Source organism: Symphalangus syndactylus, chromosome 15 (assembly GCF_028878055.3).
Source record: "Symphalangus syndactylus isolate Jambi chromosome 15, NHGRI_mSymSyn1-v2.1_pri, whole genome shotgun sequence".
Lineage (NCBI taxonomy): Eukaryota > Metazoa > Chordata > Mammalia > Primates > Hylobatidae > Symphalangus > Symphalangus syndactylus.
In genome coordinates, this window is record NC_072437.2 from 43872393 (window position 1) to 43894036 (window position 21644).

A 21644-nucleotide genomic window follows, 5' to 3' on the forward strand; every position below is an offset into this window, starting at 1 on the left:
CTGACATCCCTGGATCATAAAAGGAACAATTAGGAAAGTTCTTATAGTAATTAAGAACTGTGGGCTGGGTGTGGTGGTTCACACCTGTAATCCCAGAACTTTGGGAGGCCAAGGAAGGAGGATCCCTTGAGGCCAGAAGTTTAAGATTAGCCTGGGCAACAAAGGGAGATCGCCATCTCCACATACAAATTTCTTTTTAAATTAGCGGGGTGTGGTGGCCTGTGCTCATAGTCCCAACTACTCAGGAGGCTAAGGCAGGAGGATCTCCTGAGCCCAGGAGTTTGAGGCTGCAGTGAGCTATGAGTTCTCTGCTGCACTCCAGCTGGGTTACAGAGCAAGATCCTGTCAAAAAAAAAAAAAAAAAAAAAAGAAAGAAGAAGAAGAAGAAAAGAAAAGAACTCAGTATCTCACAGAAGGTTAATAAGGCTTCATGAAGAAAGGATTTTGTAGCTAAGTAAGTTGGGAAATGTAACTGACTTTTGCTGATTTGGAATACACATAAGCACACTAAAGATTCTGAAAAGTTCTGTGGCAGAAAACTGTATTTAACTGTGTTTCCTAAATATAGTGAAACACTGAACTCTTCTTTTGCAGAACATGCTTTGACATCCTGTGGCACAGAACACAGGTTGGGAAATGCCAAGAGTGGTGCTGTAAGCTCCTCAGAACAAGGGAAACATGACTTTCTCCAAAGAAGAGAATCCATGTGATGTGTCTTTTAGAATGGGACTCTTCTGAAAGTCAAATGGGGATAATATAAAAAATGAAAAGTATGTAAGTTTTAAACTTCAAAATAATATTTTCAGTCATAAAAACCTTTTGACTGAAAAATTATCATATAGACCCATAAAATTGCACTGTTTAAAAACTATTTTCAAAAAATAATTTTTTTCCTTAAAAAAGGGAGAAAAAGAAGACACATCCAGAACAAATGCTAGACTAAACAGGATGTGCAAGACAACAAGTGTAAATCAGAAGTGTAAATCGGGAGACCAGACATTTGGGGAATGCACCTTACCCTTCCCCCCACGACATTTGGTAAATGTCCCTTTACCAAATGGCATCAATGTGCTTCTTCCCGATGCTGCAGGAGGAGTTGGACATGCCTATGTTCAGCCAACACTAGACAAAGTTTTTGTAGCACAAGTTCAACTGAACAACTGTATTTCCACCTCTTTCTTTATACATCCACACCAACTATATCATAGACCTCAGAGCAGGTCCTGGGAATAAAGAGGTGAACAAGCTCTCCTGCCTTTAGTGGGTTTGATATTATCCTGTTATCTTGTTCACAACATTTTGGTAGCTTTCTTAATGGAAAGTTTGGGATAGAATTAAAAGGAACAAAATTCTGAAAGTGCCTACAAAAACATTTATTACTATTTTGGAGTCAGTTGGAAAACTGATTTTGTCTACCTTATTATTAATTGCCTTGCATTTTTTAATGTGCTGAGAAAGCATACTTTATCATTGCTACAGTTACGTAGATATAAATAGAAATCAGTGTACCTTATATTTCTTTCAGCAGATCTGTTGGTTTCTGTATATACACCCGGTTTAGGTGGATGTATCTGCCTATATTTTCAAAGTTAAAAGATTATATCAGTCAGAAAAGAAAACACTTTTTTTGATAAATTGAAATTTATTTTTTAAAATTTATGTACAAAAAGATCAGTGTTTGTTGGAACCATACCACTACCTGAGATAACAAACTTAAACTCTTTGGGTTGGCGGGAACTCCAGTATACTGAGTTTGTAATTTAATCTGTCTTTATTGCATATTTGTAAACCACTGGATATATCTAGACTTATAAGTTCTAAATATGTTTATGTTGTTTTTTGTTCTCCATCAATAAAGCATTTTCATACTTATCTCTATTAGATAACGATATAATATTTTAAAATATTAATTTTTGTTATGAGCATCAAAGGGATTTTTTTCTTAAATAATTATCCCATTTGAATACTATCAAGAAATATATTTGTTCATACAAGGTGGGAGAAAAAGTCTACGTTTCAAGTACACCTACCACATTGGGAATGACCATATACTAAGCTGACAGAATTAAATTTTATTATGTTAGGTTCTGGCACAACTTAAGACTTTTCTCTACTCTTTTTTAAAGTATCTGGTTGACCTACTTATACATTCCTACTTGTTCTCAAGAAGCTATATTCAACTATTTTTTGTACTCCTGAGGACATGTGTTAATTACATAGGAAACACTTCCATTTCATATTCTTTCATTAAAATCATCTTGCTGTGATTAAAGTAGTCAGGATTTTAAAAAACATGCAAGTTGTCCCAATTTTATTTTTTAGATCATTGGTAGAATAAAGAAATTTGAGTAGTAAGTTCCTGTGAAATTTAGCTTCCTTAAAATTTAAACAAGCTTGTAGCTCTAGTGATGCTGATTTTAGATTAGAATATCGGTGGTACTAAGGCCGATTAATTTTAGCCCCTTAAAAAAATTCTATTCAAATTGGGATTTAATTTCTCAATACTAGAAGAGTTAGGGGAAAAATAATGTAAGATTAAAAAGCTTGAGAAGACATTTTTAAGAGATCATTATAACCATTATACAAATAAAAAGTTATAAATCTGATCTATATTTTTAATTAGTTCAGTGAAGAAATATTCTCTTGACTCAATTAAAAAAATTATGCTCTCATCCTAAGGACAAAATTTCAAAGATCCTGTGCAGTTTCACTGAACAGAAATTCAAACCTGGAGTTTTTAACACCTATTGCTACATAGTCCTGCTACCCAGTCAAAACTTTCTAACTGAAGTTACTCTCCTAATGAAGAATATTTCTATAATTGTGTCTACTAAAAAGTAGTTCTATGGTTGTGTCTTATTAAAGAATAGTTTGGTAATTGTGTCTTACATGGTGCCAAAAAAATCACCATCAAAGAGCAAAAATACAAAAGAAGCAACAGTAGGCAATCAAGCAGATGTAATGTAGTCAATCTTCATTGAGTTACCATTTTTTAATCTCACAATGATAATGGAAATGTGGGGTGTACATCTTGAAAAATTGTTCAAGATATATTAAACAGTTTAAATGTAACACATGGGAAGAGTTTCAGATCTCTGAATTTGTTTCCAAGTATTAATTTAGAGTGACAGAGATTCAAAGCTGAGAAGCAAGTCTATTTTTCCTGATTCAGAGACAAGTCAATTAGAACATCTTTCAAAATTTGTGATGGTTTTGAAATAAATTACAAATCCCTTCACTAAAAAAAGATTAAAGAACTACTCAAAGGTATTTCTAACATAAGCAAGGATTTGAGTGGTAACACAAAGTTTCAAGAACATCTTTCATCAGAATCTGTATCTCTTAGTGGGAAACTTAACTTGGAACAAACATGAACAAAAAATATATTTTAAGATGGTTTATATTTATATTATATATAATACATGCCAAATACATATATGTATTTATATTTGTATATTAGGAGCTAATATATAAAAAGCCTGTGCACACTTTCTGAACATGAATATCGTTCCATTTTTATCTTGAAGGCATATTTTCTTAAGACAAGTTAGCCATTAGTATTCAAAGGCAAACATAAATAAACATATGTGTTGGGAAATAAAATTAGAAAAAGTTCTACAGGCACTTCTTTAGGGAATGTGCACACCAAACATTCATGCTTTGCACACAGCGGGTCACAGTCCATTTACTTTCATTTCCTTTGAACTTCATTTTGTCAAGAAATTCTGGAGTACTAGGTCTTACCTATTATCCTGTCTCAGCTGGTTAGGAGAAGAAACAGGAGAACTGGGCTTTGGAGGTATTGGAGGGTGAACACCTGGTTCCCTTTAAAACAGAAAACAGCAGTTCATTTCACCATGGAAACATGGTAAATTTTAGCATCTATTAACTGAATGCATTTATTGCCTACATAGAAATATCCTTTACATCTTACAACCCCCATGTGTGAGGTACCTGAAAGGTCAGAATCCATGGAGCACTAAACTTTAAAGAAGTCAAATATTGAAAATATGTGTATTTTTAAAGTTTATTTAATCAGGTTCTTGAAAACCCGATCCTCTTTCACTATAGTTTGGACTATACTATGTTCTTTAAATACCTCATATTTTGCTAGTATATCTAGCTCTAGTCATGGCATTTCAGGTCAGCAGCGCATGAGAACTGTAAATGGTCCTTGGGTATTAACATATAAGCTTCTTTGGGGATTATGTCAACTATCAGGTTGCTATGGAAACAGCAAGAAAAGGCTTTAATTTCAGAGACCTCAAGGTAGCATTGATTTGAAGCTCTTAACTAAATCTGACTTAAATATTGTCAGCACAGGCCACTTTGATGCTCACAAAGCATATATACAATCTGTCAGCCTAAACTTTCCAATGAAGCACCACGGCAGTCTCTGAGTTGGCAGGACTTAATGACGTAGGAACTGGAGATGAGCAATTATGTGCACATTTTGGATGGAGTCAGCACCTTACTAAGAGTATGTCACTCCCCTATGTTCCCTACCACTATCACACCAGTGGTTCTCTATTTGTCCTCAACATAAACCCTGTACCTAGTGAAAAAATCCTCTAATCCTCTGTGCCCTTCTGGCTTCTGTAGCAAGGTAGGTAGGCGTGTGGGCTGGAGTCAGGCTGCCTGAATTGCCAGCTGTGTGATAATGGGTTAACTTGATTCTGTTTCTTCATCTGTAATAATCCTTCTAATAGGATTGTTGGGGTATTGTCAGGAATGAATGAGATTGTGCTTTTACTCAACAAACATTTATTGGTAGCTTTCTATGTGCAAGGAAGGCTCTCAGTGAGCTGGATAATGTCCCTGTTTTCAAAGGCTTTCAATATACAAATAAATATATGTCAGAAGAAGAAAAGTGCTGTGCAAATAACAATAATAATAAAACAGAATAAGGAGATATAGACTGATGGGGTGGGAAGACTATTTTATTTACAGTGTACTGGGAAGGCCTCTCTGTCAGGTTAAATTTGAGCCAAGACCTGCAGGAAGTAATAGAGTAAGCCATGAGGCTATCTGGAGAAAAAGCATATAAATACAGCCATCATTAGCTTAGAGATGGTATTCAATGCTTTAAACTGGCAGAGATCACTAAGGGAGTCAATGTAAGTAGAGACAAAAAGAGGGCCAGGGGTTGGACATTCAGGCCCTGCAATATTTACAGGTCAAGAATATGAGACGAAAACAGCAAAAGAGTCAGGAGGAGTGGCCAAGAAGGAAACAAGAGTACTAGAAGGGCGTGGCATCCCAGAAGCCAAGCGAGAAAAGTTTCAAGGAAAGAGTAATTGGCCATTTCAGATGCTACTGCTAATCAAATAAAAACAAGGACTGGGAAATTACCATGGTTTGGCCAACAGAGTGGTCTTTGGTAACCCTGATAAGAGCAGTTTTGATGGAACAATGGTGGGGAAAAAAAAACATTATACGAGTGGATTTAGGAAAAAATGGGTAGCAAGGAGATAGAGGCATTGAGGCAGTTTGGCAGTAAAGAAGGAAGAGAGAAATGGGTAGCTACTTTGAAGTTCATGGATCAAGGAAGGTTACTGCAGCATGTAGATATGATGATGGGAATGATCCAGTGAATCATTGATGCAGGAGAGTGAGGAGGAAATCACTAGGCAGATGACTTTGAGAATTGATGGGACCTAAGGCACAGGGGGGTGGTTCATCTTAGATGGAAGTACAGAGGGCTCATTCACAGCAGCAAGAGGGAAATAACTAGATGAGTATAGCTGGGGTATGTTCATTGACTCAGAGTGGAGAAAGTTCTCTTTTGTTTACTTCTATTTTCTCAGTAAAATAGTAATCCAGATCATTGATTCTAAGCAAGAAGGTTGAGTAGGGGTTAGGGCTGTGTGAGAAAGAAAGAGGGGGAGAAAATGCGTGAAATGGTTTTCTAGGCAAGCAGAAGAATAAGTGGACCCAATAAATGTAATAAGATGATGTTGATGATGATGATGTACCATTATATTCGGTCATTATGTGCCAGAAACTTTTCTAAGCACTTTACATATATTAACTAATGTAATCCTCACAGCAATCCCAGACATAAGTATTATTCTTCTTCCCATTTCACAGATTAAAACACTGAAGCACAGAACATAAAGATAAATATCTCATGATGATGCAGCTCTAAGGGGCAGAGCTGGGAATCTGAACCGGAAAGTCTGGCTGCATAAACCCTCCACATGCTGTGCTGTCTCTTGAAGGATCCTTGGGCCATACCAATGGCTCAGTTGAGGTTAGTACTCATGGGCCTAAAATCAGGTTATTTGGCATTGTTTCCTCTTGCCATATTCAACTGGTTGGAGAGGAGGAACAGAGTAGACTGAGTGTTGGACTTACCATTAGCCATGTTTACAATTCAGCTAAGTGAGTGCAACAAAGAGAATGATGGCAAGGGAGTGGAAGGGGTCTGCAAGGAAGGAGTTACAATGGGGGCTGTGGAGTTTGAGATGGGCATGGAGGGAAACGAGAATAGGAGTGGTGGGGACTGTGAAAAAACTGGTAGAATTAATGGACTGGTGATTGTGGTGGGGCTGAGGAATTCCTGGAATCAAAGGACTGAAGGGAGTGAGCTGGACAGACAGAAAGCAGGAGCCAGAGAGGGAAAGCTTTGAAGTAGAGGTCTTGTAATTTTGTAGGGTATGTGGTTATTTACAGGGCAGGATCTAGCAATGGCTGCAGTAGCGGGAAGGACAAGATCATCGGGGAGAGGGTCACAAAGGTGAGAGGTGGGGGAGGGGAAGGATCCTCTGCATGGATTTTGAAATCAACAAGCATTATGACAAGAGAAGGGTTTGGGAAAGACAGTGAGCCTGGTGCTGAAGGCTTCAAAGAATGAGCGTTGAGTGTATCAGAGACCTTCAGATGACTCCAACAAAGAAGAGAAGCTCACGAGGGCATGGCTTGGAAGGAGATGGAGAGCTTCAAGGAGGAGGGAGTTAAAATAACAGGAGGTGGTGATGAGAAGCAAACAAGACCCCTACCTTCCTCCGGACCCTGTGATATGTCAGTTTAGAGGGAAAACAGCCCTTGCTGAGAGGCTGTGGAAGCAGGGTCCTCCGGAAGAGCACAACAAAAAGGTGGGAGATCATTCAGAGGGGAGGCTGAAGAGTGGAGGATTTTGGCAATGACAAATGACACTGTCAGCCAGGTGGAGTGAAAGGGTTTGAGATCTCAGTGTGATATTAGGTTGGGTCAGGTTCAGGGAGGTACAGAGCTCTGTGGAGATGGTTCAGGTGATCAGAAATGACCTGACTGGGGTTTAAATGAAGGTCTATAGACATAGGGATGGAGGACATGATGGAATGAGTCCTGAGACCTTTCAGCAGAGTGGTGGTGAGGCCGTGGGTGATGGATAGTGAAGCACCAAGCGTGGTGGGTCTCTTGGGTCTCATGTTGATGGTGACATTGAAGCCAGAAGAGGGTGCACATGCTTGGCTTCCACACAGGAAATAGTGTCTTTTGCTGTAGTGGTTGTTGTTTTCACCCCACATGACCCCAGGGCTGCAGATGTGACAAACTCTTACCCTTCCTAACGCACCCCACCATATTATCTCCCCTCTGTGGAGCACCTCCTTCTTCCCTTCACCTGGAAATTCTCTCCTTGCCCTTCAGACTTTGCTTTAGGAGTAACTATCTCCAGTGATACCCAAAGCCATGCTGGGTACATCCCTACATTACCCCATAACAACCCTATTCACAGCACATATCACACTATTCTGGATTACACATTATATTCTGTTCCCACGCTGAACTGAAAGTTCCTGAAAGGACAGCTATATCCCAAGTACTAGGATTGTGTATGACATAAGAATGAAGGAGGAAGTGATTGGCTGAATTTCTTTGGCAGGGAGGAAATGGGTACCAAAGAGGGATTTGCAACTCTCAAAATCTGTGCAAGCTTAGCTTCCTCATAGGAGAATTCCACTGTCAATCCCATTACAGAACGCCTACTAGGTGCCAGGTACTTGGCTGAGTCATTGTGTTGTGGGATATTTCTGGAAGAGCAATTTACATGGAAATAGTTTTCCCATCCTGGCTTAGTGGCAGATTCTACAGTATTTTGTTTGTATTGCCACCATCTTCTTTTCTTGAAAAATATCCTTGTGTTGGGTGAATATATCACGTGATAGAGTCTTTAGTGTATCTGTGTGGATTCATTGGTTACATGCTTTCCTTCCAGAGGCAGAGGAAAGGGGGAAGGAGGTGGTCAGTCCTGGGTAATAATGAGGCTGTACAGAACACTAGATGTCTGAGGACAGGCAGGAAAGTGGTAACAAGGTGGAAAGGAGGATTACAAAAAGTAGAAATGGGATGGTGCCAAGCTTTACTTATGTTAGAGTCATGTTAATGACATACTCAATTTCTTCCATTTTAAAATGTCTGGGGACTCAAAGAGGTGGGAAAATATGGATTGCATGGATCAGGGGAGTAGAGGTGAGTAGAAGTAGATCTGAGATGGTCTGGAGAACACACAGGAAAGAGAAAGATGGATGTGTGGTTATGAAGGCCAAGAAAAGTAGAGGAGCATATTTATTTCCGAGGGTGATGCATTTACACCCCTGCTGTGCCAGGAGCCAGGCGATGCCATGTTGACTTCCTTTTACCTCAAAGGAGCTTTCATTTGCATCACTGCAATGACAGCCACAGATGACAGAACTCAAGCCCTGGGGTGGGGCGGGCAATGAGAGGAGTCATTCATGTCTTGCCAGGAGCATGATGTGATGCCAAGCAGGGGGATTAAAATGCAAGAGTGAGGCAGGAAGCTGTGGCCAGAATGTTTTGAAGAGAAGGAAACAAGAGACATTCATTGGAATGATCTTCATTGAATTCTGCTTTGAGATGCAATATTTAAGCTAGGGTAAGTTGACCCTGGCTCTCCCCTTCACCCATCCCCAGACCCCTCAAGGGCCCTGCAGGATATATGCCACCACACTAGTGGCTATCATGATGAGCTTTCAGGAATAAAAAACGTGGATTTCACAAGAAACACGTGAACACTTGCAGACTGTAGCTCAAAGGCCAAAGCTAAAAGAAATAACACTGTAAAGAAAGCTGTCTATATTACTTCATTTCCATATGCTGCTGCAAAGATCACGTCTTTCCTCATGGCTTTTTTGCATAACATGCTTGGCTCTGTGACTTCTGTTTGAGTCTGGCTGTGTGAACATGTCTATTACTGCAGCACAAATCTAGGTTGAACACAGAATCATTGTCTCTAATATTTAACTGTGAATTTCGTTTTCACTTTCTATTGTGCTTAGCCAGGGTTTCAAACTGGGCTTTCTGATGTTAAATCCCTTGCTTTTTTCTCTATATCATACTGTAGACAACCAATTCTCTTCCAGGTATTTTCACTGCGAATCTATAAAAATTGGTTGATCTGAAATATTTCCTTGCCCAAGGAAGGAGCCATTTGCTCAAAAAGCACTTACTCCACAACTGCCTCAGTTATAATGTTAGGACACACAACAGTATATGAGCCGTAACTGGGCAGTCAAAGACTAGAAAAGATGTAGTCCATGCCTTCGAAGAGCTCGGAGAATGCAAGGCACATGTTCAAAAGAATGGTTACTGTGGGCCGGGCGCGGTGGCTCACGCCTGTAATCCCAGCACTTTGGGAGGCCGAGGCGGGCGGATCACAAGGTCAGGAGATCGAGACCATCCTGGCTAACACAGTGAAACCCCATCTCTACTAAAAATACAAAAAAAATTAGCCCGGCATGGTGGCGGGCACCTGTAGTCCCAGCTACTCGGAACGCTGAGGCAAGAGAATGACGTGAACCCGGGAGGCAGAGCTTGCAGTGAGCCGAGAATGACGTGAACCCGGGAGGCAGAGTTTGCAGTGAGCCGAGATCGCGCCACTGCACTTCAGCCTGGGCAAGAGCAAGACTCTGTCTCAAAAAAATAGAAAAAACAGAATGGTTACTGTGATGATGCCTTGCTTTCTAGTGGCCAGTCAGTAAACCATAACCTAGTAATGGAGCTTGCACTGGACTAGAATTCTAGAGATCTAGATTCTAGATTCTAGACTAGCTTTGCCACCAACTTTCTCTTTGACTCTGGAAAGAGCTGTTTCCCTCCGAAACTCTGCTTATTTGTCCATTAAAGGAGGAGATTGGCCCAGATCTGTGGATGGTAAACCACTACATGAATGAGGGAGGGAGGCGCTATTGCAGGGAATCCACAACTCCACAAGTACCTTGACGTTCATGTACTGCACTTTTCAAATGTATGTAGATGCTGTTGTGGTTAATAAAATTTAAATTTAAGTTCGCTCTATAAGAACATGAGTCAACTTTTATTGGTCAGTAGATACAAAGATACACAAATTTAAGTATTGCTTAAGTCATAGCAGCTTTTTGTCCTTAGATGTTTTCTCAAAGACATAAAAATATTTCAACTATTATCAAGTGAACTAAAAAAAAGCATTAAAAAGGAGTCTACTCAAAATGGATCACACATCTATATGTCAAACATAAAACTACAAACTTTTAGAAGAAAACAGAAGAAATTTTTGTGATCATTAGTTAAGCAAAGAATTCTTAAACATAATACCAAAAGCATAATTTATTTAACAAAGCTTGATAAATTGGATTTCATTAAATTAAAAAAACACTTTGGCTCTGAAAAGTGCATCATTAAGAGAATTGAAAAACAAGCCACACACTGGAAAAAATATTTGCTATTCACATATCTGACAAAGGACTTCCACACACAATGTATTTTTTAAAACTCTCAAAACTGAGCAATAAGTAAACAAACCAGCAGAAATAAAATTGGCAAATGATTTAAGATACTTCGGCCTGGCAGGGTGGTTCACGCCTGTAATCCCAGCACTTTGGGAGGCCAACACAGGAGGATCATCTGAGGTCAGGAGTTTGAGACCAGCCTGGTCAACATGGTGAAACCCCATCTCTACTAAAAATACAAAATATCAGCCAGGTGTGGTGGCATGCGCCTGTAGTCCCAGCTACTCAGGAGGCTGAGGCATGAGAATCACTTGAACCCAGGAGGCAGAGGTTGCAGTGAGCCGAGATCACACCTGCACTCCAGCCTGGGCAACAGAATGAGACTCCGTTTCAAAAAAATATTTAACAGATACTTCACCAAGGAAGATACACAGATGACAACCAAACACATGCAAACATATGAAAAGGGTGTATATCGTGTGATTCCATTATATGACATTCTGCACATAGCTAAGAGAGGAGACAGAGAGATGAGAGGACAAAGACGGGCTGCCAAGTATGAAGACAGTCCCAAGCAAAATGTTGGTCCTTTCACCCCCATCCGCCACTCCCACTGTCCTCTCCCAAACCCTATGCCACAGTGTGTCCCTATCACCTATACTTCACCATACTCAGGCCTCCCTGCCTCCCAGTCTTCTTCCTCCAAAGCCATCTTCCCCTTCCCTCCACACAATGCAAGCCTCCATTCCCTCAGCATGCTCTAATTCTGCCCAGTTTTAGCAGGAAAGAAACCTGATTTATATAATTGACACTAAGATTTGAATGACCAGAGACAGTCCCTTTAACCTGCCATGCTTCTAATTGAGGTGAAATTTACAATCTCTAGTCGATAGAACTTCCAGCAATACTACTAAATGGTGAAATAATTTAAAGAAATCAAATTATTTGGTTTTTATGATTGGACCAAGGTGACATTTTTGATAGAGTGCTTGACCCTAGGTATCCTGATTCTCATAGCTTCTTTCTCTATCCTACTTTTGAACCTGGAGCTTCCCTGCTTCCTCATATTTCCAGGAGCCCCCCTGGCAGGAGCGGAGGCAACAGGAGCTCCGAGAGAGGGAAGGGAGGTGGGAATCTGGGTTGGGCAAAGCAGGGATGCTTTGCATTTGTTGTTCAAATGTATGGGTTACTTCAAACTAGTGTTAGGAAATCGGGGACTGTCTAGGTTGTTCCCATAGGACTGAAGAAAAAATAATTCATTGCTAAAGGTTAAGACCTTCATTTACAGATTCTGAATTAGGTTTCTCCTTGTTCTGTTCAAACAACACATTTTAAAAACAATAAACTTAAACTCAGGCTAATATTTTAATTATTTTGAATGTTTAGAATGAGCAATCTAGGCATTCAGGTAAGATTTTTAAATCACTATATTTTGATATTTTATTGCACGTCATAGAATCTTAATTTCTACAAAAGATTCCCGTTAATATAAATATTTTTTGTTGAGGTAAAAATGAGATGTATTGCTTTTATTTAGCATGACATCAAAGTTTGTAGAGGATTTGGTACCAATAGAGTTAAAAATGTTGCAGCATAATTAGAAAGGTTACATTTTACCATTTATAGTTACAGACAGAAAAATATAACTGTAGTGCAAGGTTGCCATGGCAACTCACTTCTCAATCAGGATATTTTTTTCCTCCTCCAAGTCTACCAATCAGCTAACAGGAAGTGAAATAACCACTGAAGGAGAAGAGGTCGAAACAAATAAGGATGAGAAATTATGTAGAAAATATTTATATAGTAATTTTCCTAGATGCGTTTCTACTACTTTAATTTTATCAAATATTATTTTCTTTTCTATCTTTAAAAATGATTCCAGAAAAAAAGCACATTCATTTCTAGTGGTGGCTCCATTATTGTTCCTAAATGAGAATAATGAATAACATTCATAAATATTCATACTGTCTGTTAAGCAAGTACTTTAGTTTGGCTTCCATGAGGTTCTTAAATGAGCTTTACATGCCATTTAACCACTGAATCTCCAAGTCACCTAAATACACAGTCAGAATCATTTGAATTTACCATAAATAGAATACAAAAATTTAATGGTAGGTTCTGAAATCAGAAAGCAATTCAACTTTCCAGAACTGTCATTTCTCTAGTTCCTTGTGATGCACCTGAATATTTCTCCAGATGGCTCCTATTATTCCCTCCATTGGCTCACGTCCGGCAAATGTTACCACTCTTTTAAAAGTCTCAAAGACAAGAAAGTGTTGAAGAACTTGAAAAATGAAGACATTCCCAAGTGATTGCTGACACGTTTTGCATCAGGCTTTCAGGCAGATCATAAAACAAAAGAAGGGAAGAGGGGAACATGGCTCTGACCTTCTAGTAATTTTCTACATTGATGACACTTGCACTTTCTTTTGTACATATTCCAAATCTACAGCATATGGTCAGAGCTCAAATTACATAACAGCACAACATTAACTCTTAAAATAGAAATATGATATTCTAAAAGGGTTCTTAGGCTTACCACAAATTATGAGTGGATATCTGCACACAGCGTCTTACATTAAAAGACATTTTCCCACATAACATCAGATTTGGAATTACTGGATTTCCTGCTACCACTAAACATAATTGGTAAAGGACAAATGCAGAGAATGTCCCATGGATGGGAAGCCCATAGTTCTACGCATACAAAAACACTCACATACACACGCCCATACACACCGTACTCTCTGGCACTGGAACTTTGCTCCTCCTCTCCTTTCTGCCTGGAACACCTCCATCCACACCTCCCCTTTGCATCTGGCTTACTCTTGCTTGTTCTTTAAGGCTTACCTCTGGCATTGCCTCCTTTGAGCCTACTCTACCCCAGATACAACGTCTACTGCCTCCCTCTCCACACTCCACATATTTTGTGTCTACCTTGACCTTTGTGTTTATCATACTCCGAAGGACCCTCTCTTGATGAGGGCCAGCCTTCATGTTTAACAATCCTGGCTCAAAATGACTCCCTGGTAGAAGCTGAGTTTTCTCTCTGTACTCCTTTTTGTACTCCTGGCAGAGCCCAACAATTGTTTGGAAAAAGAAAGAGACAGAGACAGGGAGAAACAGAGAGAGGAAGAGAGAGAGAGGTGTTACTTAGCACATAGAATACGGCACAACTACAAAAAGACAAATAAGATAACAGGTTGAGGGAAATTCATTGTCTAGTAGATATTAAGAAATATTAAAATCAATCAATCATGTACTTATTGACAAACTACAATGGATAAATTTACTTGATGATTCAAAGAGTTATAAGATGATGCCATTTAGTTGATGAGTACACTGCAATAGTAAGTGATGTGTCAAAGTAATGCACAATTAATTGCTAAATGAGAATCGAACATAATTAGCCTTCTGAGTCCAGATGACAAAAGTAACACCTTAGAGTATGAAAGCTTTCAGGAGGAAGTAAAATTCATGCCAGACTTTTTGAAGGATGGGTTGGTTTGAGATGGTAGAATCCATCGACCCACACTGCCTTCACCCTACCTACCTCTCATTACACCTTACCTTTACCATGTAACCTTAGCCCCCCCAACACACCTGATGTACAGACATACATCAAAGTTCAACTTTCATTTTCTTCTCATTTAACCTTTTCTCGACAGGTATCTTCACTCTAAAGATACTACATTTTAAATCCTTGGGTTCATTCCCAAACCTAGATCTTTGGAACCTGCCTTTTACCTGAGCACACTCCTTCCTCCCCATGGCTATTTATCTTTACTTGGGAATCACTGCTACAAATATATCCTGCCAGTGTCCCAGACTCTACCTGCTCAAAACAAAGCACAGTGTCAGCTGCTTAAGACCAATTAGGTACTCCCCATTCCGCTCGTAGTTCTTCCCACATTGATTAGTGGCATTACTATGCTTAAAATCACCCTGGGCTTGAAAACCTAGCATTGTGTTATTTCTCTCCTTCCCCCAAATCCCACACCCCTTTGGGGATCTGATCTCTGAGTTCCCTGCTAGAAGCTCTTCCTACAATATCAGATCTCCCAGAGAATACTGATGTTCTTCTCATGCCCCCACAGTTGATATTATGGTATGGTTATTTGTACATTCATATTCTCCAACTTTTGGGGCTATAAAGGACCCAAAGCTCCTGCCACTTTTCAGAGTTCTCTGCTCTGGGACTCCCATCATGATGCTGAGTGACATCGTCTAGACATGAAAGCCCTTTCTCTGATCCCTCCTCCCCCAGAAGTCCCTTCACCCTCCTCCCTTTCTTGGTGGTGGTCTCTTTGCAGTTGTCTTTGGAGGTTCTCATGTGATAAGTGACTCCCTCAGAAGCAAAACTTGTGAAAGCACCATCCAAATTAGGCTTGTGGTATGCCTCTGCTACCTCATGGTCATATCTTTTTTCTCCATCAGCACCCTAATCCCTGGAACTCACTGCAATGATGACTGAATAAACACAGTAAGGAATACAAGGAGGTCCATGATAGCTTTGATGTTTTAAGTGTGGGTGTGACTGAATGACTGAATGATAACACAAGAAAAATTTAGTTTTAAAAAGTAGCATAGAATGCCTCTCAAAAAGTGAATATGTCATGTTTTGTTATGATTCTCTAAGGATAGGCTAGCACAGGGGAAAAAAAAAGGACTAAACTCCCTGGCATAAGTAGTTAACAGGAACTGGGGGGCTAGAGAATGAAGGTGGAAGAAAGGAGTGAGGGGCTGTTGTGCAAAACAGCAGCAGGTTAAGGCCTGCAGAGAAACATCAGCCAACAAGAAATGCCCAATAACAGGGATGGCCAAAGAATTTATGAACAGGGATTTCCAATATTTCATTTTAGGTAGTTTGGTGTGGGCTTCTGCAATATATTGCCACCACTCCCACCATCCCATATCTTTATTAAGACCTTATCCAAGTGGCATTTGGACATATCAAGAAACTATAGCTGGTTTAGTGTGGAGCTGAGAGAACAGGACAGAGGTAACATAGAAGTGAAATACTGAAGGGAAATCAGATCAAAACCTGGTAATATGGTTTGCCTCTGTGTCCGCACCCAAATCTCACCTCGAATTGTAGTCCCCATGAGCCCCATGTATCAAGGGCGGGACCAAGTGGAGGTGATTGGATCATGGGGGCAGTTTCCCCCATGCTGTTCTAGTGATAGTGAGTGAGTTCTTAGGAGGTTTGATGGTTTTATAAGTGTCTGGCATCTTCCCCTGCTTGCCTTCACTTCATCCTGCCACCCTGTGAAGAAGGTCCCTGCTTCTCCTTTGCCTTCCTCTATGGTCATAACTTTCCTGAGGCCTCCCCAGCAAGGTGGAACTGTGAGTCAATTAAATCTCTTTCCTTTATGAATTACCCAGTGTCAGGTATTTCTTCATAGCAGTGTGACAACAGAGTAATACACATGGCCATGCCCTTTCTCAGCAGTTCTATTCAAGGGAGTATTGGAAGTTCTGGCCAGGGCAATCAGTAAGAGAAAGAAACAAAGCATATTCGAATAGAAAGAGAGGAAGTATAATTGTGTTTTGTTTGCAGATGACATGATCCTATATCTAGAAAACCCCATCGTCTCAGCCCAAAAGCTTCTTAGGCTGATAAACAACTTCAACAAAGTCTCAGGATACAAAATCAATGTGTAAAAATCACTAGCATTCCTATACATCAACAACAGGCAAGCAGAAAGCCAGTCATGAATGAACTCCCATTCAAAATTGCTATAAAGAGAATAAAATACCTAGGAATACAGCTAACAAGGGAAGCGAAGGACCTCTTCAAGGAGAACTACAAACCACTGCTCAAAGAAATCAGAGAGGACACAAAAAATTGGAAAAACATTCCATGGTCATGAATAGGAAGACTCAATATTGTGAAAATGGCCATACTGCCCAAAGTAATTTAGAGAGTCAATGCTATTCCCATTAAACTATCATTACAGGAGAATGAGAAGGGGGACCAGGTTAGGAGAAGAAGTATGGATTTCATTTGGAACACATTGAGTTTCTGGTGTCTTTGAGACAATGGGCAGTGGGCTACCCAAAGGCAACTCAGAGAAGAGATCAGGAGCAGATATAAATGAAGAAGCGGCGAGCACACAAATGGCCAGTGAAACCCTGGATCTGGATGCTGCTGTTGAAAGGCACAGCACAGAACAGGAGGAGAAGAGAAGAGCGACTTGGAGCCTTTAGGAGCATCAACATTTAATGGCTTGGTAGAAAATGATGAGGAAGCTGAGGAGACTGAGTAAGAAGGGCTGAGAAATCGAAAAAGAAAGAAAATCCAGAAGAGTGTGTTGGGGGAGTGCGCTGGTTCTCGAAACACAATAAGAGAGATTTCATAAGGGCATAAAGAGTCAGTGGTGCCCTTTGAAGGGTCACAAGGTCATACAGACTGATATAAGCAAGGTCATCAGTGACTTAGGGAGAGCTGTTTCCATGAACTAATGGTGATAGGAAGCAGAAAATGGAGATGAAAAGCATCATCAACTCTTCCGAGAATGTTGGCTGAGATGGAAAGAGAGAAAGGGTGTCAGCTGAGTAGGTTTGTAAGATTAGGCTATCAAATTTTTAGGAACTACATTTTTTAAGATGAAAGAGGTTTGAACATGGAAAATGGGGAAACCAGTGAATCAGGAGTCTGATCAGAGGTAGGAGGAGAGACAAAGGAATGTAATGAGGAACAACTGTTATAAAGCTAAAATTCCGATTCAGTCTTGATTAAAACGAAAAGAAAACATGTTCTGATAAGAAGACTTCAAAGGATAATCTGCTTGGCATATCTTGATAATTCAAAACACTGTATTGGTTATTTCCATTCTTAGCAAGAGAAGAAAGAAGACAGAAAACATCAATATCCCAGTGGTTGAAATCACAATGACCACGAAGCAAGCTTAGAAATAAGCTAGAAGGGCCAAAGGTTTTATTTAAATTAAAAGCTTTACATGCCATGTCTTGCTGTCATGAATTACAGATTCTCTCTTGAACATTTACAAAAATAGGACAAGAGGCTTTCAAAGATATTCAAGTCTTAACTCCAAAATTTTGTTTGATCACCCAGGTCTGAACTCTCTCATTGCATAACTAATGTATATCATACATAAAATGACACTTCTCAGGAAATTTCATTTTTTCTTTAGCTATAAAATATGATAATTTTAAAAAACTCTATTTTCTCATTTCAGTTCTAGTTAACCTCACCAGACTTGTGTTAATTATAAACATATAATTACATGTAAGTATAGATATAGATGTAGGTGTAGGAATAGATCTATTAATTATAAAGATAGACTAACATAGTCATAGGCATAGATATACATTTAAACAAAGGTATGATATTATGAGCTCTTCTGTTGATAAAAAAAAAAAAAAGTTTAAGTCCCTTTGGGTGTGGTTTACATTGTGCCTGTAATAGATTTTAATCAAAACACAATACAACACAAGTATTTAATATGAACTTGATTTCTTCCATAGTAAATAAATTAAGAAATGAACAAATGAGAGATGAGATAACCCACGGTGTTAAGGGATACAGAGAGGTCAAGGGAGGAAATTCCAGGAAAAGGACTCATTCCTGGATGACAGGGAAGTTTGATGGTCTTTTCAAGTGTGCTGCACAGAAAAAGATGTATGAGAGAAAATGAAATTTCAGGGAAAGATTAGGTGGTGAAAAAGAAAAAGCTTGCAAAATTAAGAACAGAAAAAGTGAGGGTGTCAGTCTTAAGGGAAAATTCTTTTGGAGAAGACAGGAGGGGAGAGAAAAGGGGGAGAGATGAATACCAGTGTATTAGTGAAAGATAAAGGGAAATGTTTAACACTGAGTTATTAGCTAGTGTTATCAATCATAGTCCCTCATTTTTATCTGTTTTTGACCTATTTTCATTTTCTTTGGGCTCCTCTGGGAACAAAGATATCTTTGTGAAGCCTTTACTCCCTTTCATCATTTAATAATTGCTTCTACTTTCCTGCATTTACTAAAAAGGCTGTTTCTCAGCCCTGGGAATGCACTGGCATTAAAGGTGAGAAACAGAAGCTGTACTTTGAGCTCTTCCAAAGAAAATCACTTCAAAAATCAAAGGCATTGCTATATTGTTATTATTCTCTCCTTCCCCTGAAGGCTTGGCATGACATTATTTTTGATGCTCAAAGGGAAGTCTTTTCGTTTAGCCATTATATTAATAATCTGTGACTCTAAAAAAGGAATAGATATATAAATTGATCAACCTAGCCTAATAATCTCCTCTTTCCCTTAGTTCCAGAGCTATGGATCTGAACCAAGAATCAGAAATAGGAACATTGTAACTCATTTCATCTTCCATGTAAATCACATCCAGCAATGCATAAATTGCGAGAGAGGGCATAGAGCCAAGTCCCATCAGCTCTGTGCAAACAGATCCACAACCTCAACAGGCATTGATAGCATGAGATGTTAATTCATGAATAATCCTTCCATGTTTTACACTGTTATATAACCAGTTGCTTTTTATAATGATATTGGAATAATGAATAATTGGAATGATGAGTTGAGGACAAAAATATGAAGTTATTTTTAAAATAAGTAATAAATATATCTAAGAAAAGTACCAGTTATTCTCTATCAAGACAAAATTGAATGGATCTTAACAATCGTCACAAAAATTGTAACTAGTTAACTCCTAGTCAACATTTTCCCCACTTAGATAGCTCCTTATATCAAAGGTATCACCCATAGGGAAGTATCTAATAACAGCCTGAGGGGAAAGAATGTTTTAAACTCCAAATGTAATTCATACATGGAAGTTCATGTAATTGGAAGTCATCTGTAGATGAGCAGGTTCTAAAATAAAACATTGTAGCAGTAGGTGAATGTGATTCCAAGTTGTGCCTGCTCAACATGTTCAGTAATTTGATTTAGTTATAGATAGACAGACAGATAGACAAGCAGACAGAGATAGATTAGATAGATAGATAGATAGATAGATAGATAGATAGATAGATAGATGTAATGACAGGTATAAAAAAAGCAACTCAAGCTCTTTGTGTCTATTGACCAACTACAGTTTATTTACATCCTTATAGAGATCACTCAAATTATTGCAAAATACATGTATTTCTAAATATATCCATTACTTGGAAATGAAAGAGACATTAGAAGTCTGCATAGTAGATGAAAATTTTATAAAATAAACAGATCTAATATTAAATAAGCACATAGTTTAATAATACTTTCTTTTCCAATAGTCAGAATTAGAAAAACTGATCCCATTGAAACATGAAAATATTCTAGAAGTTGAGACATAAAAACATCTTTGGATACCTGAAAAGTAAACTAAAGTAGGAGACCTGTTTTTGTTTCTGAGTTAGTGATGATATTGATTATAGAGCATGCTTCTTTAAAGACCAGAGTGTAGGCTCCATGTTTTGTTCACTGATATATCCCAAGATCCTAGAATAATATCTGGCACACAGCAGTGTTTATTAAATATTTGTTACATTGAATTGTTGCTGGCATTCCTAGCACGGAAATTGTAGAATAAGGTGTCCTCCGCCTGATCTATCATTTAGTTATAACTATTACTCTCAACAAAAAATAAAATTAGAAAATATTCATTTGTCACTTAACGTTTATGAACAACTTGCCACACAAATCCTCATCCAGTTCTCCAGGTTCTGCACAGCCTGGAGGCAGCTGGGCATCAGGTGCCCACACTGGAACCCCTGTCTGATGCCTGACTCTGTTCTCTCCCACTGTCACTGTTAAGGGTTAAGTTGTGTCCCCTCTGCCCCTAAAATTTACATGTTGAAGTCCTAATCCACAATTCCTCAGAATGTGACCTTGCTTAGAAATAGGGTCATTGCAGATGTAATTAGTTCAGTTAGGATAAGGTCATACTGTAGTAGGATAGACATGATTAGTTGCTTTATAACAAAGGGAAATTTGGACTCAGACATACACACAGGGAGAAGATCATGTGAAGATGAAGGCAGCGATCAGGTCAATGCTTGTACCAACTGGGCACTGTCAATGATTACCAGGAAACCATCAGAAGTTAGGGGAGCCCTAACAGTCCTCAGAAGGAACCAACCCTGCTGAACCCTTGATTTTGGACTTCTGGCCTCTAAAACTATGAGACAATAAATTCCTGTTGTTTAAGCCACCCAGTGGCACTTTGTGGCAGTTTGTGGCACCCAGTTTGTGGCACTCATTTCTTTTGGCTAGCAATCTAATACAGCCACCTACTCATTGGCCTAGCAATCTAATACAGCCACCTACTCATTCCTAGCAGTTTGTCAGATGTCCTACCAGTGTACTTGGTAGCCCTGACCTTACTCCCACTGGACACTCTCCTGTACAGAACTGAGAGTTCACGAGATTGCCTCCAATTTATCCCAAAACATCCACAATTATATGTTGTCAATGTCTGACATGTTCTTCCAACTAATGGCACAGCAATTACGCCTGACACCTTTCCCTTACCGTCTCCTGGCTCCTGTGCTTGAAGAGGCATTGTAACCTGGAGGGGGCGGTGGAAACCAGGACTGCCTGTTAAGAAATGACACGGTAATAAACATGGTGATTGAAAGGCTGATCCCACCCACTTGTTTGAAAATAATTTGACAGTTAAAAAGACAATGAGATTATACCAAGCCTTGGAAGTAAAATGAACACTATTTCGTAAATGAAGTAGGAAGTAACTATCCTATATTCTAGGCTATCTGTTCCTCCAAGTAAACCTCTTTTCTCATTTCCTTTAGCACTAAGTAATGTGGACATTTCTTTTAAAAAGAAATCTAAAGCAAATCTGGAAAATAATGACAATTGTTAAGTCTAGATAGTAAATTCATATATATTTATCATGTTATTCTCCTTATTTTTCTGCATGTCTGAATTATTTCACAACAGAAATAACAATCTTATACTCTACTCAATATATATAT

At 39.1% G+C, this 21644-nt stretch overlaps 1 protein-coding gene across 21 annotated transcripts in view; it reads right to left on the reverse strand.

Moving 5' to 3' along the window:
* The window catches only part of SCEL (sciellin), a 167499-nt gene that overhangs the window by 54607 nt on the left and 91248 nt on the right, over positions 1-21644 (reverse strand). For 19 of the 21 annotated variants that reach the window (XM_055244606.2, XM_063618737.1, XM_063618739.1 and 16 more), the window contains 3 exons: positions 21184-21249; positions 3745-3825; positions 1510-1575 (listed from right to left, as the gene is read on the reverse strand). In XM_055244606.2, coding sequence (XP_055100581.1) covers positions 1510-1575; positions 3745-3825; positions 21184-21249 — 213 coding nt within the window. The remainder of the gene's footprint in view (positions 1-1509; positions 1576-3744; positions 3826-21183; positions 21250-21644) is intronic. The other 2 variants (XM_055244604.2, XM_055244610.2) reach the window with 2 other exon arrangements.